General features: G+C 52.4%; 1 protein-coding gene across 1 annotated transcript in view; it reads right to left on the bottom strand.

Annotated features, from left to right (window-relative positions):
* Positions 1 to 22,734, bottom strand: part of RUVBL1 (RuvB like AAA ATPase 1) — a 29,594-nt gene extending 6,860 nt beyond the window's left edge. Inside the window, exons 1-8 of the mRNA XM_079122137.1 lie at positions 22,501 to 22,734; positions 20,593 to 20,679; positions 14,893 to 15,025; positions 11,386 to 11,537; positions 7,648 to 7,737; positions 6,836 to 6,985; positions 5,400 to 5,463; positions 4,541 to 4,739 (exon numbers count right to left, since the gene is read on the bottom strand). Coding sequence (XP_078978263.1) covers positions 4,541 to 4,739; positions 5,400 to 5,463; positions 6,836 to 6,985; positions 7,648 to 7,737; positions 11,386 to 11,537; positions 14,893 to 15,025; positions 20,593 to 20,679; positions 22,501 to 22,641 — 1,016 coding nt within the window. The 5' untranslated portion in view covers positions 22,642 to 22,734. The remainder of the gene's footprint in view (positions 1 to 4,540; positions 4,740 to 5,399; positions 5,464 to 6,835; positions 6,986 to 7,647; positions 7,738 to 11,385; positions 11,538 to 14,892; positions 15,026 to 20,592; positions 20,680 to 22,500) is intronic.

Here is a 22,734-nt window from a genome sequence, read left to right as displayed (position 1 = left end):
GCAAATGGTTCGGTGCCGACTGGAATTCATATGCCAAAGCATGAAGCTAGACCAATGCCGTCCCTAAAATCAGCTCCAAGTGAATCACAAACCTGAACCTGAACGGAAGAGCTAAAACTATAGAAGTCTTAGAAGAAAATAAAGGCACACATATTTATGGCCTCAGACTGGACCATGATTTCTTTTATGGATTGAACCCAGGGGCATTTAAGCCCTGAGCCACGTCCCCAGCCCTTTTTGTATTTTTTATGTAGAGACAGGGTCTCACTGCATTGCCCAGGGCCTTGCTCAGTTGCTGAGGCTGGCCTCCAACTTGCCATCCTCCTGTCTCAGCCTCCCTAGCCACTGAAATCACAGGTATGTGTCACACACTCTGGTGGACAATGATTTCTTAAATATGAGACCAAAAACCCAAAAGGAAAATCAGATAAGTTGGAGTTTTGTTTTTTTGTATGAGTATGTAACGCTGTGGATGGAACCCAAGGCCTTGTGCATGCTAGGCAAGCACTCTACCACTGAGGTACACACACCCAGCACAATAAACTGGGGTTTTAAATCAAACTTCGAAACTTGTATATGTCAAAGAGAATGTCCAAAAACTGACAAGACTACCCAAAGAATAGAAAATACTCACAAATCACATAGTATCCACAATATATAAAGAGCTCTTACAATTCAATAAGAAAATATGAATAAAAACATAGGCAAAGGATATGAACAGATATTTCTCCAATGACATAAAAATAGCCAACAGAACACAAATATGCAATATCACTGGCCCTTAGGAAATCCAAATCAAGACACCACTGCGCACACACCAGAATGTCTATCATCAGACAAAAACAAATGTGGAAAAACCAAAACCCTCACACATTCCCGGTAGGAATGTGAAAACAACGCAGTGACTTTGGAAAACAGTTTGGCAATTCCTTGGAAGGTCAGAGTTGCCAGTTGACCTAGAAATTCCACTCCTACACACACACACCCCAAAGAAATAAAAACTGACGTCCACATAAAATGAAGTCCACAGATGTTCGCGGCAGCATTATTCATAACACCCAAACAACCCAGTGTCTACCAGCTGACGAGATAAACCAAATGAGCCAGTAAATATTCCGTACAGTGGAATGCTGTTCAGCCATAAACAGGATGAAGGCCTGCTATGATCCGGTGAACCCGTGTAGGTTCCGCCCCCAAAGAGCAACTACAGGAAGTTAAGAGACAGAAAGTAGACTCATGGCTGCCAGAGGTCAGGGGTCACACCTCATGGGGAAAGCAGTATAAAGGGCGTAGGTGCCCACGGTACAGGGTTTCTTTTGAGGTGGTGAAATGTTCTAGAACAGATCAGGGCGATGGTTTTCCAATTTTGAGAATATACTAAGCACTACTGAAATTTTCTAAGGTGAGTGAGCTGTAGCTCAATGAAGCTTTTTCAAAAGCCCCATCTGGGACATGGGACACAGGCTCACACCGAAACCAGACCACACCACTGCTTAAGACTTAATGTTTCGGTAGCACGCACCTATAATGCCAGTGGCTGGGGAGGCTGAGGCAGGAGGATTGCAAGTTGGAGGCCAGCCTCAGCAAAACCAAGGCCCTGAGCAACTCAGCGAGACCCTGTCTCTCAATAAAATATAAAAAGGACTGGAGATGTGGCTCAGGGGCTAAGCACCCCTGGGTTCAATCCCTGGTAGTCATTAAAAAAAAAAAAAAAAAAAAAAAAAAAAAAACTTGCTGTTTAGTGTAATGAAGTGATTTTGGTCAGAAGTCCCTACAAAAACTCCTGATCCTAGGGGCTGGACCTTGAGAGGGAAAGAAGACCTTCCCGGTTTTAGAGCTGGAATCGGTGCTGGGCTCTGACTGGACAGTTGAGGATCCAGGGCCAGAAGGGAAAAGGGACCCTGAGAGGTGACCAGCTGGGATGGAGCCTTGCGCGCCTGGCGGTCACAGAGCTGTCTTCCACCAGGAGGAGGCTGAGGCGCCACAGGCCCAGGACCAGGCGCGCCTCCAGGAACGGTTCCCCAGCCCCTGTCCACTCAAGTGATCCAGAGGCGTGAGGGCAGTGTGCCTGCGTCAGGAGGATCCCCACCAAAGGAGCGGGACTTGCCGGGCTCCCTGAGGCCCCCAGGGAAAGACGTGCACAGGGCAGATCAGGTGGGGGCACGGGGCCAGCGCCACGTCCACACAGTACTCCAGGCCTGGCCAGGGGACTTGTGCCTATGCTTCTAATCCTCACGCACTCTATAAGGATGCTCACCATCCCACGTGCCGCAGAGGACAGTAAGGTGCAGTGGTCAGGGAACTCACCCAAGCTCATGAGCTTCACCTGACTCCAAGGCCCGTGATCTCTCCACGTGAGAAGCAGGCTCCATCTAGCACTGAAGCCCAGAAAGTACAACAGAGTGGGCTGCGCTGGGCACTGCGGGGCACGCCTGTCACCCCAGCGGCTCAGGAGGCTGAGGCAGGAGGATCGCAAGGTGGAGGCCAGCCTCAGCCACTCAGCAAAGCCTAAGCAACTCCCACTCGTCAGGACGCCCAGATCACCCACAAGGGCCGCAGAGAGCCCAGGACCGCTGCTGACAGAAGCCCTCAGCTAATGCCACGTCCCCCTCCGTCTCGTCCCTCTGGAGGTCAGACAAGGGCCTCAGAGGCGGGATGTCACAGGTCCCCATGAGCGGTAGCCTGAGGGGCAGCACAGCACACTTGTTCCAGAAATTCCAGGACCGCACCTCCCAACCAGTGGTCAGGAGCCTCAGCACGTTGTGAAGTCCAGCCCCTGAATTGGAGCCCGGGCCTTGCTTCTGGGCTCTGGCCTCCTCCCCGGACTCTGAGGTCACCAGGCCTGTCCTCGGGGAGGCTGGGGAACAGCCCGGTCCTCAGAGGACACGTGTCCTCTGCTCCCATCAGCTGCTAGCTTTACAAGGCTGCTCCACACGTTCCCCCTAGGACTGAGCACCGAGGTCCTTCTCTAGAGACGGCATGGCCAGCCAGATCTGTCCCCACTAGGCACAGAGCCACCTTCCTGTGCAGCTTTCTCTGGGGACCAGGGGGATGGACGGAGCCACCAAGCTCTGAAGACGCCTGCTGTTCCAGCGCTTCCCAGCAGGGGGCGCCGTGTGTCCAGGCTGCGCCAGGCCTGACCAAACGCAGGTGTCCATGCAACACGGCTTGGTGCAGGGACACGGGCCCAGGCCTGCAGCCTGCAGACGCTGCCCGGGCGCCCTTCAGCAGCAGCCAGCCTGCGCCTGACCCCGCAGCTGGGGACACACCTGTGCCCTGGTCCTGTCGCAGGGATCTGGGGTTGTCACCTGCCGCCAATGCACTGCACCAGGCGCTCAGGGCCCAAGCGCAGGAGCGCACCTGCCAGCACGGGCCTGTCCCATGATCCCCAGGGCTGAGCTCTGCGGCGGGCTCCAGAGGGGACAGGAGCAAACGGGCTGGGCTGCTGCTCACTGTGGCTCGGCTGCCCTGCAGCGCCCAAGGGCCACGGGGTCCCCACACGCCTCAGCCTCAGGCCGGCAAAGAGGCCCTTCCTGCCCCCAGCACCACGGAGGCCGATGCCGGTTCCCAGGGTCCAACGGGAAGATGGAAAATGACCAGCACAAAAGGGACCGACCGCTGAGAACACCAGCACCGTGCTCGGGACGGGAGCGGAGGGACCCTCAGCCAGGCCCGCAGGGCCTTCTCTCAACGCTCCCCAGACCCCTCTGTAAACCTCGCCTCTGGGAGGACTCACAGCCCGGGGTCAACTGGGCTCCCCGAAGGCAGGCCTAGGTGGGCCCGGGCACAAAGCCACCAGACCTCGGGAAACACGAGTTCTGTGAACTGGGTTTGGGATCAGAAGGACCTGTGTTGTCGCCAATGTTCAGAAGAGCTCCACTCACAACAGCCGAGGAACCGAGCTAGGCGCCCTCCAAGCAGAGAACGGGTGGATTACTACTCAGCCTTGAAGAAGAATGAAACGATGGGATTTGCCGGTAAACGGACGGAGCTGGAGGAGATCATGCTAAGGGAGATAAGCCGATCCCCAAAATGCAAGGCCGAGCGCTCTCTGCCACGCGGGTGCTGACTCACAGTAAGACTGGGGGTGCAGTGGGTGTAAGTCCATCGGATGAGACAAAGGGCTGAAGGGAAGCGGGGGTGGGAACGGGAAAGACAGCGGAATGAAGGGGATGGAACTTTCCTGACACACGACCAGGGAGACTCCACGCCCTGTCCCGCCACAAGCCTGTGACATGACACGGTGACCCTGCAGTCGTGGATTCTAATAGAGGAGCGACCTGTTCTCACCTACGACGGGGCCAGGAGCGAAGCCACTCGGTGTCCTCATTCCAAACGTGAAACCCTGCCGCCCCGCGGAGCCAGAGAGGAAGCCAACCCGCCACGTCCCCGCGGCCAGCCCACGTGGTCACACCTGAGACCACGTGGGGGCCGCCTTGCACCAACGGGCAGCGCGGCCTTGAGTGACCCAGGGCACGAGGCTGCGTCCTCTCCACGCCGACGTGACGCCCCAGGAGCCCCAGGAGGCAGGCGGCCCTACCTGATGACGCAGTTGCCTCGGTTGGACGCAAAAATGACAATGGGGGCGATGGAAGATTCCAGAGCTCGGTGCAGGTAGGTGAAGCACTCGATGTCCAGCATGTGCACCTCGTCCACGAACAGCACGCCGGGCACCAGCTCGGCCACGCCCTGGTCGATGTACTTGTTCACCACCTTGTTGATCTCGCCCCGCAGCTTGTCTGGGGACGGAGAGCAGCCCGGTCAGGCCGCTTCTGCCTCCTCCCCGTCACTCGCCCGAGCCCACGCCTGCAGCCTGGCGTCCCTGCTGGCCCTCTGACCCCAGGCTGGGCCCGTCTCCAATCCCAGTTTCGGGGTCATTTGAAAAATAGGAATCATGCAGGGCCTGGGGGCGCACGCCTGTCATCCCAGTGGCTGGGGAGGCCGAGGCAGGAAGGAGGATGGAGAGGTGGAGGCCAGCCTCAGCAATTCAGGGAGACCCTGAGCGACTCAGCAAGACCCTGTGTCTAAATAAAATATAAAAGGGCTGGGATGTGGCTCAGTGCTTAAGCACCCCTGGTTCAATCCACAGTAACTAAAAATTGTTTTTAAAAGTCCACAAAGGAGCCGATTCCCTCTCTGCAGAGACCAGGCAGTGGAGCTGCTGCACAGCCTTCTGGGAAGGAGATGGGCTGCCAGGTTCCACATTTCCGGGACCTCAAAAGACACAGACTCTGACCACCATGGGCCAGAGCACATGTGCCTGCGGCTACCTAAAGGGACAAGGACTTGGGAACCTGCGGCGCTCTGCCCTCGGGGGCGGGGAGGCCGATCCTGAGGCCTGAGCCAGGCTGGGGGCATCCAGAGCCGCAGAGCGACTCAGGGCCTCGCGTTGCGCTCACCTGTGATCTCTGTCTTCTTTGGCTTCATCAACTGGCCCATCATGGACAGGATATCTTGTCCTCCCTGCAGAAGAGAAGACTTACGGCGTCAGTCCTGCTTTCTAAGGCCCATTCCCCTGCTTCCTGCAGGGTCCTCATGTCAACACGGAATCCTGAGGTGGAGAGATCCAGCACACCTGCCCTGGAAAGCGCCAGGGGCCTCTAAACACAGAGAGGTGTCTCGGGGGTTCTCCTGACCTCTAAGAATCAAACAGAGCCAGCCAGTGGCCCATGCCTGTCATCCCAGCGGCTTGGGAGGCCGAGGCAGGAGGATTGCAAGTTGGAGGCCAGCCTCAGCCACTTAGTGAGGCCCTAAGCAACTCAGTGAGACCCTGAGTCTTAATAAAATACAATTGATTTTTCTTAATAAAATACAAAATAGGGCTGGAGATGTGGCTCCGTGGTCAAGTGCCCCTGAGTTTGGTAGCCCCAGCCAAAAAGAAAAAGAATCAAACAAAACAAATTCCTTTCATGGGGCACAAAAGCTCCCCAGGATCATGGGGACCTGCTCCTCCTGTAGCCTTATCTTTCCTAACCCTTTATTCCTTGATTAGCCACACAGGGCCATGAACCCTGGACATCACCAGCTTTATTATGACTCAGTAACTTCTATGTGTCTTTTAGAATTTATTTCTTTATTATTTATTTTAAATAATTTACTATTTGTTTCCAGTGTATCATTCATTTTGCAATGCTGGGGACTGAATCCAGGGGCGCTCTTATCCCTAAGCTCCATCCCCAGCCTCTTCTTTTCTTTTTTTTGAGACAGAGTCTCAGTAAGTTGCTGAGGCTGGCCTCCAACTTGCAATCCTCCTGCTTCAGCCTCCCTAGGTTAGCCAGGATCACAGGCACAAGCCACTGAGCTTTTCTGGGTCCAAAAGGCTTTGCCAATCTCTCCACCAAAGCTGCAAGTTGCAAAAAAAAAAAAAGCCAGGGATCAAATTCCGAGTAGGAAAAGCCATTCCTCACTAGGGAAGAGGGGGCCTCTGTTAGGATAAAAAGGACGCAGCAGTAAAATCACAGCAGCGGGGAACAGTGTTTGAGACTTTCTCCAGAAATGCCCACGCGTCAGGGCGAGGGTGGAGTCTGGGCCTCTGTGGAGAGGAGGCGACCGCGCCGGCTCTCAGCTGAAGGAGGGGACTTTGCTGAGCGGAGGGCAGGACTCAGCTCCGCAGGTCCTAGAAAGCTTGCAGAGGCTCCCAGGACGTCCCGCCACCCGCACCAGAGGCCCAGGATGCGCCAGTGCTCGACAGGAGCCCGGAGGCTGGCAGGCCTCTCTGAAGGGGAACGAAGGAGCGCACGACGCTCACGTCCCGTTAATCGCTGAACATCAGGGGGAGCGCAGACCTGCAGAAGGGGCAGCCGCCCGATGTCCACCCCCCAGGGCCAGGCGGTACCTGGGGCCGGGCGTTGGCCACGTCCAGGTCGTGCAGGGTCACGTCCTGGATGATCTCCTTCTTCTTGTGCACGTCGCCCTTGGGCAAGGGCACGTACTCCTCCGCCTCCAGGTCGAACTCCGTGGCGTACGCGTCGCAGCGGCCCTGCCTCTGCCAGGAGGGCAGCAGGGGCCTGAGGTCCCCAGCGTCCTCAGCCACCTCCTCACACGCCCGCTCCCTTCTGCCAGGAGGCGGTGGCGGTGTGCCCATCGCTGGGCTCCAGACAGACGCTTGAAAGACACCCGATACTTTCTGGAACATTCTTCCCCACCCCCTCTCTGGGCTGATAAGGGCCAACCCTGCAGATGAGGTGCAGCCAGAGGGGCCCAGACTCATGTGGGGGCGACAGGAGGAGCCTCCCATCCGTTAGGAGTGGGGACTCGGGCACGGGACACGGGACATCAGATAGAGCAGAGCGCAGCGCCGTCCCCACGTGCACAGATCTTGGCAAGAAAATGCCCGAGAGATAAAAAGAAGATTAAAGACGCTGCGCATTTCATTTGCAGATGGCTGAAGCGGCCTGGGTCTCTCCCGGCCTCCCTCCCCACAGGTTCTAGCATTTTCCTGACACACTGTCTGCTTTAACCGTGAGAAGGGTAAAGGAGGAGGGCACAGGAAAGCCGGGTCTAGGAGACATCAGGGGACAGCCAGTGACCTTCGTGCATCACCCTGGCACCAGCCCCCTCCCGCCGATAAAAGCGACTCCCTGGTCACCGAGGTCTCCTCCTGGCAAGCAAGTCAGGCGTGGTGCTTGGTCCCCAGGAACATCTTACCTTCACGGCCCCGCTGTTGGCCTCGATGTAGATCACGTCTCCGGCCTCCACTCGTTCTTTCTGCAAACTTTCAAAAATGCTGGGGTCCAGCTGAAAGCAGACCAAACAAGGGGGACTCGTGTTCTAGTTCTTTCTGACACACAGGAAGGCACCTTTCCCTAAGAGAGCTGAGCGGACAGGCGTGGTGGCGCACGCCTGTCACCCTGGCAATTCAGGAGGCTGAGGCCGGAGGATCACAAATTGGAGGCCAGCCTCTGTGACTCAGCAAGGCAAGACCCTGTCTCAAACGGATATCAAAATGAAATAGAAAGGGCGGGAATGTGGCTCGGGGGTGAAGCACCCCTGGGTTCAACTCACAGTACTAAAAAAGAGAGACAGACAAACAGATGGACATGGGAGGTAGCCAGCGACCACAAGGTGTATTAGGGTGTGCACCAGGGAGCGTGGCAGGATGCAAGAGACTGGATTCGGGGGTTTAGCGGACCAGGCAGAGCGCCTGAGGGTGACCGTGCCTGCCTGAGGGGACAAGAGAACGTCACCACTCCTCTCCTCCTTGCCTTGACTTCACTTTGCAAAGTGACAGCGCGTTTTCAAAAGTGACTCGGCTGCCTTTAGTTGGGGCGCACTGTCCACGGGACCACCCCCAACACCCCTCCTCAGGTGGCGGTGCTGGCCTCGCTCCTTAGACTGGGTGGCAGGGGACCTTTCTGCTCCTGTAGCGCCCACTTAAGGCTGGCATTTTGTGGAGCCTGGTTTTCTGGCTCCCGGGCCTTGGTTCCCTCCCCGACAGCAGCACCCAGGTGCAATCACAGACACGCCAAGCTCAACAGGGAAACGTACTCTAGAATCCTCCCAAACCGTTTGAGTCAGGAGGCTGAGGAAGGAGGATCACCAAGTTGGAGGCCAGACTGGACCCTGTCTCAAAATTAAAAAATAAAAGGGCTGGTGTGTAGCTCAGCGGCGGAGTGCTGGCTCAGTGTGCCCAGGCCCCGGCTTCAACCCAGCACCACAAAAAAGGAGATCCTAGCAGAACAGGGTCCCGGGCCTGTGTGCTCACCTCCCCAGGAAAGGACAATGCACTCTGTGGGGGCCCTTGCTTTTCTCCACGTGACGCAGATTCAGGCGAGGACATCACCCTCTGCCAGGACCTGTTCTCAGACACAAGCTTCTCTAGGCTGATCTGAGGGGACAGGTGCGGTGGTGCCCGCCTGTCACCCCAGCAATTCAGGAGGCTGAGGCCAGAGGATCACAAGTTGGAGGCCGGCCTCTGTGAGTCAGCAAGGCGAGACCCAACAGCAGCACCAGGTGCAAGGAGCTTCGAGGAAGCTCTTACATAACGTGCTCGTGCCGAGAACACACAGGGCTTTGTCGCAGACAGAATCAGAGTCAAAACCCAGGAGTTGGGGCAAGAGGCCAGACACTCGACCACAGTCACTGCAGGGAAAAGGCGGATCTACAGAAACGGAAAGGGGATTTGTGGTTGCTAAAGGGACGAACAGCAAGTGACCATTCGTGGGAATGAGGTTTCTTTGGAGGGCAACAAGAATGTTCTAGAATTAAGATTGTGGGGCTGTGGCTCAGTGGTACAGCGCTCGCCTGGCATATGTGAGGCACCGGGTTCGATTCTCAACACCACATTAAAAATAAATAAATAAATAAAGGTGCTGTGTCCGTCTTCAACTAAAAAAAAACAACACACACAGGTTGCAGAGGTGGTTATATGACTGGAGATATATTCTAACTCCCTAAACGGCACATGCCTGTCATCCCAGCAGCTCAGGAGGCTGAGGCAGGAGGATCGCAAGGTGGAGGCCAGCCTCAGTAAAAGCAAGGTGCTAAGCAACTCAGTGAGAATGTGACTGTAAATAAAATACAAAATAGGGCTGGGGACGTGGCTCAGTGGCCGAGGGCCCCCTGAGTTCAATCCCCAAACCAAAAAAAAAAAAAATTCTTTAAACTGCACACTTAAAATGAGTGAATCGTGTTCAAAGTTGTATCTGAGTAGCGCTACTAGAAATGAGGTCCTTCTGTCCCAACATCTTCTACCTACGGGAAAACTGTCCAGTCGTAGTTGTTTTGGAAGAAAAATTTCACCTTCTGCATTACACACTTTTCTTCCAGAAAGTGTACCCAGCAGACCAGGAGAGCTAAAAATTCAGCAGCGTGCCTTCTGTCCTTCAGCCACCGGGAAGAGTCCACTTCGTCCCCCTTTTGTCTCAAGCCCTTTGATACCGGTTCATTTTCCAAATGAATTGGCTGGAGATGTCATTACTGAAAAGGTGCCACATCCCCAGAAATCTAATTACCACAGGACGGAAGTGAGGTGGCGAGGCATAAAAAGAGGCATTTGCGGAGGCCAGCTCCTGAGATCGGAGACCCTGTTAGGGGAAAGAAAAACGGCCCGTGGAAGAAGTGACATTTTTATGATCTCCATAAAGCAGTGACCAAGAAACAACCTCGCGGATTCAAAGGACCATAAAATCGGAGGAGGGAGCGAACGTGGAGAGATTATGCGGTCAATCGAGAGCCGCGTGGAGGTGAGAAAACCGAGTCTCAGAGAGCGCAAGTGACTTCCACAGGTCACCCAGGAAGGCAGAGGGCAACGGCATCATGAAGGACCCAGAGGCGACCCTGGCACTCAGCAAGCCACCCGATGGTAGGGTAACAGCTGAACCTCTAGGAGCCTCGGACTCTTTATCTGTAAAACAAGGGAAACGAGGCGCATGCGCACACGCACCCGGAGCTCTGAGTGACAGCGGGTAAGACACTTCCCGAGCGCTCAGCGCAGGTCTGCACACACAGTAAAAGGGGTTTAACGATGACATTTCCTGATGATCACAGAGCAGTAAGAAAACCCTACGAGAAGAATATATTTGATGAAAAATCTTAACCTATCAAGACAACTGCTTGGTACCGAAACACAGGTCATCATTATCGAGATTTTATCAAACACAAACTCAGACTGCGTTAAAATATAAAATCAGACTTTTGAAGGTTTGGAACATAAATAACGTTCATGGCAGAAAACAGAATTAGTGGCCCATGCCTGTCATCCCACAGGCTCAGGAGGCTGAGATAGGAGGATTGCAAGTTGGAGGCCAGCCTCACCAACTTAGTGAGACCTTGTGTCTAAATAAAAGAGTCTGCATTTGCCGTCCTGGGAGGTGGCTGCTCTATAGCTCTCACCAGATCCGGGAGGTGGCTGCTCTGTGTGCACAGGAGCACTGATAGCAATGACCACCCAGGTTCAGGGGCAAGATAAGGGCTTTTTTATTTGGCACCAGGGACTGAACCCAGGGGTGCTTAACCCCTGAACCACCTCCCCAGCCCTTTTTCTATTTTATTTAGAGGCCCTGAGTTGCTCAGGGCCTCACTAAGTGGCTGAGGCTGGCCTCCACCTTGCAATCCTCCTGCCTCAGCCTCCCAAGCCGCTGGAATGACAGGCATGTGCCACCACACCCACCTAGCCAAGGGCCTTTGACACACGGTCACAATGTGGGTACAAGATGTCACAAACAACTTCTTGACTTAACCACCCAGCTGACATTTGAACGCACGCGACTCCAGAAGCAATGAGAACAGGCAGAGCTACCTTCGTGAAGTCCCCGCCACCCGAGCCCTACGCTGGGTGCTCCTTTAAGTCACAGCATCGTCCTGGTGTCCCCTGTGGCATCGACACCGAGCTCACACCACCGCCCGATGCCACGGTCTGAGGACAGGGCTGTCGCACGGGCCCACCTTGAGCTGCTTGGTGCCCTTGGCCGTCTTGAGCCCGATGATCACGTGGCTGATGGTCTTGCCATAGCCGCCCATGGGGTTCTCGGTCTCGCACGGCGTCAGCTCTGTCACCTCACCCTCATAGACTTCCTTGGTCTCCTTTATCCGCAGCCCTGGAAGAGTTGGGGACGAGCCAGGGTGAGAAGCAGGGGCGTCCTTCTCTCCACATCTGCCCCCTCCACCCCCTCGTGCTGACGACACCCTTCTTAGCTCAAAACTTGCACATCCCCAGAACCAACGAATCAACACGAAAAGCCACCTGGAGGGTGTCATCGCAGGCAGAAAACCAGTGCTGCCGGGCACGGTAGTGCTCGCCTGTGATCACAGCAGCTCGGGAGGCTGAGGCAGGAGGACTGAGTTGGAGGCCAGCCTCGCTACTTAGCAAAGCCCTAAGCAACTCAACTCAAATAAAATATAAAAAGGGCTGGGGATGTGGCTCAGGGGTTAAGTGCCCCTGGGTTCAATCTCCAGTACCAAAAAGAAAAAGGTTATCAGTTAAGTCGAAGGTTAGGGTGCCACTTGATGACTTTTGTATCCCCAAAATTTTTCAAGACAAAGGTTTAAAAATAAAGGGCAGAGGGGTGATGATCCCATGCAGGACAACCTCTAGAGTGGCCAGGACCACAAAGACTGATAATAGGAGATTTGTGGGCTGCAGAGTGACATGAAGGTCTCTATGCGGCTGGTCACAGTACACAGTCACAGTGCTTGAGAAACAGAGGGCAGGACAGGCCAAAGCTGAACACGTGTGTTCTGGGGCTGCACCTCCCTTCCTGGGTATGACGTCCAAACACACTCTGCTGTCACGCGTATACCACAAGAAAAATCAAAGAAGAACAAAGACTCCACTCCCAGGTGCACGCCCCGTGAGAACACGCATCACAGACGGCCGTGGTCAGGTTACAGCAACATCATTTGTGATCGCCAAACACGGAGAGTGCTCACGTGTCAATCAACAGTGCAAGAGAACTAAACTACAGTCTGCTCGCACAATGGAATAGCACACAGCAACGAAAAAGATTAATGGTCGCAAGCAACCGAAAAGACAAAGGACTCCTGCAAAGGTAACGTTCTGGAGAAGCAGCCAAGCCCAGAAGAAAGTACAACCAGGAGATCACATCCAGGTGAAGCACCGGAGGAGGAATAGCTGAAATCGAGACCATCTTTAACACGAGGACAGTGAAAGGAATTCACAAAGGGCACTTTGGAGTCCTGGCGATATTCTATTTGATACTGGGGATTGAACCAGGGGTGTTTAACCACTGAGCCACATCCCCAGCCCTACTTTTTTTTTTTTTTAACTTATTTTTCTCTTTTTGAAAATTTTTTAGATGATAGTTGACAATTTACTTTTATATATATATGTATTAGTTCTAGGTGGACACACCACCTCTATTTTATTTTTCCGTGGTGCTGAGGCCTAAACCCAAGGACTCACACGTGCTAGGTGAGCACTCAACAACTGTGCCACATCCCCAGCCGTTTTTATATTTTACTTTGAGACAGGGTCTCGCTGAGTTGCTGAGGCTGGCCTCCGACTTTCGATCCTCCTGCCTCAGCCTCCCAAGTCACTGGGATGACAGGGACACTCCACGCAACCCAACTAATATTCTTTTTGAATTGCTGTTTCATGAGTTTGCACTTTCTGATATTCTAGTGAGTGTTACGTCTTCACGTTCTGTGTACTCCTCTGGCTGCATTACCTAGTCAAATCAAAAAGAAAAATCTAAGTATTGACATGTATGTGCGTATCGATGGAGGAAGAACGCTGGCGGCTTCCGGCACGGAAGAGGACTCTGCACCCCTGCTGGACGCTGCACGCACGTGTCTGGGCCTTCAGACCCGCCTGAGGGGCTTCTAGAACCCTCCTGCCTGGCTGCAGGCCTGCGTGAGCCTCCCAGTCTCAGGGCTGCGTCTCCATTACCACAAGTTTAAGGCTCCCAGAAGATCCCCAAGTTCAGCCCCAGCTGAGAGTCCCTCCTCTGAAGAACGATCAAGGGTCTCTGCTGTCCTCACACCTGGGGACCCTCGATGACGTCTGCGGGCGGAAGCCCTGACACGTTTTGGCGTCCTTACCATTAAACACCTGTGTTCTGATCTGGAAACGTCCCCCAGGCACAGACGCGCGCCAGCCACTCTGGGCCACCTGGCACTTTTAAAAGGGGGCCTTATCTTGTCACTGGGTCCCCTGCCTTCCCTCCAGACACCCAGTCAGGCCAAAGGCTCTCAAGACGGCCTGCGCTGCACCCGAGAGCCCCTGAGGAGCCTTCTGGAAGAGACCCGAGGCGGGACAGTCCAGTCTGCCCTCCAAACCCCCAGCCCCGCCACCACAGATGCCCCCCGCCGACACGAGGGACAGGGCCAGAAGACTCTGGAGCTGGGGAATTCTGGGCTTTGAAAGTACACTTGGACTCTTTCTTTGATAATGGAACCTTTTCTGTTCCACAGAGAACATTCCAGGCCTGGAATGCCTGCCCAGGATCCCGTTGGAGGAGGCGACGTGAAATTCCTCCGGAGGGAAGAAAGGCACGCCGTCTCCCAGAGGCCTCGGCTGTGTGGAAGGCTCCCGGTGTTGACAGGCAGGCGGGCGGCCAGCTGGACAATGACCTGGCTGTTCGCCGGGAGCGGGCGGAGCGGCCGCTGTCTCTGGCCACGACAGCGCTGATGACACGGGCTTCATCCGCGGGCTCGGGTTTCCAGATCCCTGACAGGGACCTTCGTCACCTCAAGGAAACGGCACAGACGGAGGCTGCTGCTCTCTGGTCGTCGGACCGCGTCCCCCACCCCCGCTCGGCCAGCCTCCCAGAAAGGCAGAGGCGCAGGCGGCCGGCCAGGGTCCCTTTGAAGAAAGTCAAGGGCCACCCTTTCATTCTGGGGTGGAAGGACAAACTTCTCCCCACCCTGTGCCTTCGAAAGGACCGCGGCCCCACCCCAGGGCCACGTCCAGCAGAGATGCCAGGGTCACGCTGTTTTCTACGGATTTTAAACCACTGAAGTTCCCTCTAAGCAACTGAACACAGGCACCCCGTGTCAGACTTTTCTTACCAGAAAGTGTTTAAGCAAGTTTCCATAAATATTAATATTCAGGTACTGGAATGGATCTAATTAATATCTTACTGTTCATATCTCTTTTGTTGTTGTGGGGGTTTTTTTGTTTCAGAAATTGAACCCAGGGGTGCTTCACCCCTGAGCCACCTCCCCAGCCCTTTTACTATTTCATTTAGAGACAGGGTCTCGCTGAGTTGCTGAGGCTGGCCTCCAACTTGCGATCCTCCTGCCTCAGCCTCCCAAATGTCTGGGATGACAGGCGTGCGCCACCACACCCGGCTACTCTGGTTTTGCTTACCCAAGGCACCAAAACGACACACACAATACCACAAACACAAGTCACAAAAGCATTTTCAAGATGAGAAGGCTTCATGGCGCTGGGCGAAGGACAAGCATTCCTCCCGTAGCTGTGACACTCACCAATGGCCCTGCGGAAGTTCTCCATCAGCACCTCCGTTTTCTTTATCTCCGTGGAGTAGACTTCGCTCCCCACCATCGGGCAGAAAGGTACCTTACTACCCAGCTCCTGAGCAATCGCCAGGGCCAGAGCTGTCTACAGAGAACAAGAATGGAAACATCCTCAGTTTACAGTCTTGAAAACATAATTCAAACACATCTATAAAAAAATCACCAAACAGGCTCGGCACAGCGGTGTACACCTGTCATCCCAGCGGCTCAGGAGGCTAAGGCAGGAGGATCACAAGGTAGAGGCCGGCCTCAGCAACTTAGCAAGGACCTGAGCAACTCAGTGAGAACCTGTCTCTAAATAAAATATAAAAAGGGCTGGGGGTGTGGCTCAGTGGTAGAGCACTTGCCCTGCATGTGTGAGGAACTGGGTTCGATCGTCAGCACCAGATTAATAAAAAGTAAATGAATAAATAAAGGTATTGTGTCTGTCTGTAGCTAAAAAAAAAATTTTAATAAATATATTCTCAGAAGTGCAACTGATACAAAAATAAAAAGAGAGAGAGAAAGAAAGAAAAGAAATGGGGACAGATGTGGTGGCACACCACTGTCATCCCAGCATCTGGGGAGGCTGAGGCAGGAGGATCGCAAGGTAGAGGCCGGCCTCAGCAACTTAGCAAGGACCTGAGCAACTCAGCGAGACCCTGTCTCTAAATAAAATATAAAAAGGGCTGGGATGTGGCTCAGTGGGTAAGCACACTCTGTTCGATCCCTGGTATCAAAACAAAGAACAAATCACATGACGTTCGTTGTACATTAAAAGGCCGCAGATTGTGAACGATCCATGAGGCAGAATTTTGAAGGTGCGAGTTGGTCTGGACAAGTTCCACTTGAACACGGCCCATGAGCAAGTATGAATCGATGCTCGGTAACCTAACTGGTTGGCGGAGGCTAAACAGAACCAGATGTAACAGATGCCTGCGTGAATATCAAGTGTGAAAGGCAAATGCTTTCAAGTCGGTTCAGGACCGGGAAGTGCCCCAGCCTTTGAATGACATTTCGTCTTTCCTCAACTCTGAAACGAGACCACGCGTAAGGTCAGCTCCCGAGGTGTGCGGCCTCCGCAAGAAAGCAGGCTTAGGAAGCAGAACAAAGGGAACCCCCAGCCGCTGTGTAAAATGGGCCCAGACCACGTTCCTCTGAGATCTTCTTGTCGCTGCCCTTGGGTGACGGTTTTGAGCAGCAGAATCTGGTAGAGAATCAGCGTACAGGACCACGAGCCCATGGGGAACAAACTGGCTGTAGCTGATTCTGTCACTATTTTTCTGTGCGATCTTGGACACACAGTCTATTGCTCACGCTGGATTGCCTCAGCTGTCACATCAAAGCATGAAAGTCGCAGGTTAGATCACAAGTAGCAAAGTAGTTGCCCACAGACTGGTTTTGTTTGGACCACATGGTTTCATTTGTCTTTAAACTTAGTTAGTGCTATTTTTTTGAACATTGGGAAGTTTCGTGTAAAATCCAGCTATTCAGCTTCTTCTGAGAAACTAGCAGGTCTGCTCACAGTAGGCCTCTTTAGTGAGGGGGTACTACATCCCGGGCCTGCTCAATCACTTGGCTTAGCCTTGCTGCCCGGCTCTTTAGGCAGCTGAGCGTGCAAGCCCAGAGCAAGGGAGGCCAACAGCAAAGGAAAGTCTAGAACAGAGCAGAGTGAGGAGCAATCCCCACGCTAGGAGGTCCTGCGGAGGCCACAGGCTGGCCTTCTGCAGCTTTCTAATTTTGGTGGTTCTGAGGATGGAACCCAGGGCCCTACATGCAAGGCTGGTGCTCCACCCCTGAGCCACATCCCCAGCCCTTTTTATGTTTTATTTAGAGACAGGGTCTCGCTGAGTTGCTGAGGCTGGCCTCCAACTTGCGATCCTCCTGCCTCAGCCTCCCAGGTAGCTGGGTGTGTGGGAGTGTGCACCATCGTGCCCAGTTTTTATGCCCACTTTCTACCCAGACTCTGGCTCTTCCCAGTCACTCTGCTTTCTCTTTCTTGTTCTTTTACAGTTCCCAATGCCCCGCCTCGGTTTCCATCTTCATGGAAACTTCAGAGTGACCATATCCACTGTTATGGCAGCCCGCCTCCCTCTGCCTAAAAGAGATGATTGATATACTTCCATTAAAGTATGATACACACTTGGCTAAAAAATGCTTCCTGTCTGTCTCCTTTTCTCTATTTAAAAGCTCACAGAAGAAGGGCACATGATGTGGCTCCTACCTACCCTTCTGTGCAGAGCTGTACAGGTGTCACCTCTCCCCACAGCCTGTCATCCTGAAAATCTAGCTTGCAGTTCATGGACTCAGAAACTGAGAGGGCTGGGCTGGGGCTCAGTGGTAGAGCATTTGCCTAGCACGTGTGAGGTATTGAGTTCGATTCTCAGCCCCACATAGACATAAATGAATAAAATAAAGACATATCCGCATCTAAAAAATATTTAGGGAAAAAAAGAAAGAAAGAAAAAGAAAAGAAGAAACTGAGCCCTGGGCATGGAGGCACACACCTGTCACCCAGCAGCTCGGGAGGCTGAGGCAGGAGGATTGCAAATTGGAGGCCAGCCTCAGCAACTTAGCGAGGCCCTAAGCAACACACCAAGACCCTGTCTCTAAATAAAATACTAAAAGGGCTGGGGATGTGGCTCAGTGGTTAAGCACCCCTGGTGTTAACAACCACTATAGCAAAAAGTATATAAAACAATTGGACTAGAACAGAGGCCTAAAAGACATTATCCGGGACTGGGGTGCAGCTCTGTGGCAAAGCACATGCTTAGCATGTGGCAGGCCTGGGGTTCAATCTGCAGCACCGCCAAAAAATAAATAAAAGGAAACAAGAAAAAAAAAAAAAGAGAGAGAGAGAGAGAGAGAGAAAGAAAAAGAAATCACCAATTTCCCAGAATGCAGCGGAGCCTGGACACAGAAAACACAGAAGCGAGGTCGGAAGGCAAGGCATCCTGGGAAGGAAGCGGAGCTGGAGATCGCTCAGCCGTAGCCGTGGTATCCGGGGACAGCCCTGAGCCCTGCACACTGCTGAGCAGCATCGCTGGCCTCTAGCCACTGGATGCCAGCAGCTCCCCCACCAAGTTGCAGAGACCAAGAACTAAAACTCTCCAGACACTGGCAAATGTCCCCTGGGGGCCCAACTGGCCCAGGATGAAAGTCGCCCCGTCTTAATCTCACCTACCGGGAGTTCCAAAAAGAGAGAACACAGAGGACACGAAAAGCCAACAGCTCGAAAGGTTACGAGCTGGTGACTTTCCAGAACTCCTTGTACAAAATGCAAACACTCGGGAAGCACTGTTAATGTCAAGCAGGATCAAGTAAAATCATGGTAGAGCACCAAAACCAGGCGTCTCTCCAAAACACTCAGAAAGGAAAGTTAAAACCCTCAAAATCAGACTTCTTAAGAGCAACACTAAAATGCAAAAGGTAGCAAGTAACACTGAGAGAAATAGCACTGCAGAAAATATCTATTATCCAGCGCGGCTGCACGTGCCTGTCATTCCACAGCAATGGAGGCCGAGGCAGGAGGATCGCAAGGTGGAGGCCAGCCTCAGGAACAGAGCAAGGCCCTGAGCAACTCAGTGAGACCCTGTCTCTAAATAAAATATAAAAAGGGCTGGGGATGGGGCTCAGTGATTGACTGCCCCTGAGTTCAATCCCCAGTGCTAAAAAAAAAAAAAAAAAAAAAGAAAGAAAAAGAAAAAGGAAAACAACAAAAAAAAGTAAAAAGATCTGTCAAATGAATTATACAGCCAACAAAACTATCTTTTAAAACAAGGACAGCACAATAAATAGAAGCCTGAGAGACTTTCCTACAACAAACTTCTACAAGGAACTTCCAAACAAAATACTTTAGGGGGCTGGAGATGTGGCTCAGTGGTTGAGCACTTGCCTAGCATGTGTGAGGACCTAGGTTCAATCCTCAACTCCACAAGAAATGAAAAGGTGTTCTTTTAAGCTACACAGTGTACTTTAGGAAGAAAACTGAACGGGGAGGGAAGGTCTATGTATAAGAAAAACTAGTAGCAGGGCGCGGTGGCGGATGCCTACAATCCCAGTGGCTCAGGAGGCTGAGGCAGGAGGATCGCAAGGTGGAGGCCAGCCTCAGCAACTGAACAAGGCCCTGAGCAACTCAGTGAGACCCTGTCTCTAAATAAAATGCAAAATAGGGCTGGGGATGTGGCTCAGTGATTGAGTGCGCATGACTTCAATCCTTGGTACCCACCTCCCGGAAAAAAAAAAAAAAATCAAGCAAAGAAACGGAAAATCACTTGGACGAGGTAATGTTCCCGTAAGTTCGACTGTATGGCATTTTACAGTTTCAAAGAACTTTCCCCAACACAGTACTTCTTCATCTACTATAAGACAAAAATACAATATACACTGGCAATTCAATATTTAGAACTGCAAAATTAGAATTAAAGCTGTTATCTCACAAATGATTGGTTGAATAATTGCCCCAAATAGGCTGGGCCATGTTTCTGCTTCTGAAAGGTTAGGAGTCTGCCCCAGGTCTCCCAGCTGATCAATCAATAATCACCAAGCCACATGCCTGGTCCTTTATATTGTGTATCTTGAGACAGGATCTCACCAAGTTGCTCAGGGCCTGGCTAATGTGCTGAGGCTGGCCTCCAACTTGCAATCCTCCTGCCTCAGCCTCCTGAGTCACTGAAATTACAGGCATGCACCAACATTCCTGGTAAAAGTCCACTTCTTTACATACAGGAGTGCAGGCTCATGGGCCAAAAGGCCCTTCCAAAAAATAAGTCATGCCCAGACCCAGAGCTCTGCTAAATTGAAGTATCTGGCCAACCCCTTGCAAATCCCAACAAGCTATACCGTGTCCCCTGCCTGGAAGGTTCTTTTTTTTCCCTGCAAAGCCTGACTCTGAAGGATAATCATCAAACCTTCTGCTAAATTCCAGCATCTAAAATTAGTAAACGGCTTGAAGTTTCAGTCATTTTGTATCATCATGAGACTTCCTGTTTTTCTGCCCTGAAAAGACTAGAAGGCCCCTGAAGATAAAAATCACAGCCAGGTGCAGGGGTGCATGCCTGTCATCCCAGTGACTGGGGAGGCTGAGGCAGGAGGATCGCAAGTTGGAGGTCAGCCTCAGCAAATTAGTGAGGCCCTAAGCAACTCAGTGAGACCCTGTCTCCAAATTAAATAGAAAAAGGGCTGGGGAGGTGGCTCCATGCTCTCATGCCCCCGGGTTCAATCCCTGGGACCAAAAAAAAAGGAGATAAATAATATCTCTAATTTTTTTTTTCTAATCACTTGCATACCCAAAATAATGATGGGCAAAGTTAGCATTTGGAAATATGTTTGCCAATTCATTTTCTTTCCCTCAAATAAGATGTCACTAAGATTTTTGTGAAGCCCTAGATGAATTCCCAAAGCAAAGGAGACTTAAAAGAGATAAAGGACAAATTTGAGAGACAATAAGACCCCTCAGAGGACTCTATTCGCTCCTCTTTGGAAGTAGGCCAGGATAATTTTAATTTTAGGAGCATGAGTTTGAGACATTTAATTGTCTTCCTCCATATTCCTTTTTTAAACATACAAATAACCAATTTAGCTAAACAAAGACTAGCTTAAGACATAAATTCAATTTGGCATCGACCTAAGGATCATTCTCGTGTGTGACTAAAGAAAAGCAGAGAGGCGTACCTTGCCAGTTCCAGGGGGTCCTGCCAATAAGACTGCTCTTCCGGCCATCTTCTTGCTTTTGATTAATTCTACTATGACGCCACATGCCTGCACACCACAGAGGAAAGAAATGATCTGTCAACATTACAGTGGGAAAAAAGTCTGCCGGTCACAGTGGTGCACGCCTGTCATCCCAGCAGCTTGGGAGGCTGAGGTAGGAGGATCACAACTTGGAAGCCAGCCTCAGCAATTCAGCAAGACCTTCAGCAACTTGAGACGGTCTCAAAATAAAAAATAAAAGGGGGTAGAGATGTAGCTTCCTGTAATCATCCTTAGGTTCCATCCCCAGTTACCAAAAAAAGAAAAAAAAAATAGAATTGGCACACAGATGAATCGACATATAATAAAGTAACAGTAAAACTGTAGAATTTGGGCACGAGGTATTTATGATACATGTTTTTCAACTTTTTCATGTTTGAATAGCATTCAACAAAAGTTGGGGAGGAAAAATGATCACATTGGAGATGAATGAAAATCAAGTTCCTTAGCAGTTGTTGGCACATAGAAGTATTCCACCAAGGTCAATGACTTCACAAAGGTGTTCAGTAAACCAGCATCCAGTGTTTCCTTTTGAAGGTAATATGATGCTCAAAAAAGAAACCAGAGGCTTTTCTTTGCCCTTTCTTATAGTCATAAGCTCATATGAACTGCACGTTTCTGTAGCTGCTGCGTCTGTACAGAGACCAGGGGCCTTTGCTCTGGGCTTGAAGTTCAGCAGCTGAGAGGGGGCTGTCATGGCAAGAGAGCACAGATTTGGGAATCAGGAGTGCAAATCCCTGCTTTATCACTACTAAACTGGGTGGCCAACAGACAGGCAGAGTGACCGCCCCCATTCTCAATTTCTGCTTGTGCAAAAAAAAAAAAAGAATATATATATATATATATATATATATATATATATATATATAAAATGGAACTTGGTATCATTGCCATTTAACAAAAGTAGACTTAACTGGATAGGTTAAAAAAAGATGTGTGGCTGGGCGTGGTGGGCACACCTGTAATCCCAGCAACTCAGGAGGCTGAGACAGGAGGATTCCAAGTTTGAGGCCAGCCTCAACAACTTAGAGAGACCCTGTCTCAAAATAAAACATTAAAGAAAAGAAGGGGGGGGGGTGCATAAACAGATTGCTGCTCTCTATAACTCCCACTTTTCTCCCTCAGCCCAGGTCCTAGGCACAAAAAAGTGAGCTTTTTAAGCCTGGTCAATTACCTACCCACCCCCCATAACCTGTCACGGGTTCTTAATAAAATCCAATTTCTTCACCACAGCGGGCCAAGCCCTGCAGGAAATGCCCCCACCATGGAGACACAGTTGTGTTTACTATCGTGCATGTTCGCCGCCTCTCGCTACTCTAAAATGTGAGATCCACGCGAGCGAGGATCCCCCACACCCTGTTGCCCGCCACATCCCGGCGTCATGCACACAGCCTGGCACAACGTCGAGAGCTCCATCAAGAATGATCACTGAAAGGCCGCGCGTGGGACGCACGCCGGTCATCCCAGCGGCTCTGGAGGCTGAGGCAGGAGGATGGCAAGTTGGAGGCCAGCCTCAGCCACTTAGCGAGGCCCTCAGCACCTCAGCGAGACGCTGTCTCTAAAGAGAACAAACAGGGCTGGGGAGGGGGCTCAGGGGTCCAGCGCCCCTGGGCTCAATCCCGGGACCAAGACGTAGTAACAGTGATACTAACGACGACGACAACGACCACTGAGTCGGGGCAAACCGCCCCCCATGCGGTGGCCCCTCTGCCGGCCCTGGGGGGCCTCTCTTCCCGCCCCGGGTCACAGGTCGCACGGCCCCAGGAAGCCCAGCGCGCCCCGCCTCCGCCGCCCGCTCCGCAGCCCCAGCTCCCGGTCCGCCCGCCACACCTCTCTCGCGTTCTCCTGGCCCACGAGCCCCGAGGCCGCCTGCTTGGCCAGGCCGCTCTCGTCCAGCCCCAGCCCCTTCACGTGGCTGTGGGAGGCGATGCGCTGCGTCTTCGTGGTGCTCTTCACCTCCTCGATCTTCATCCTGCAGAGGCCGGGAGCCGAACCGGCGTGGAAACCAGGAGCAACTACCGGGCGCCGGGCCCCGGGGTTACCATGCGGCCGTTACTAGGGCGG

This window comes from Sciurus vulgaris (genome assembly GCF_902686455.1).
Source record: "Sciurus vulgaris genome assembly, chromosome: 19".
Lineage (NCBI taxonomy): Eukaryota > Metazoa > Chordata > Mammalia > Rodentia > Sciuridae > Sciurus > Sciurus vulgaris.
Note: the sequence above shows the minus strand (reverse complement) of the source record. Positions and strands in the feature narration are given on the sequence as shown.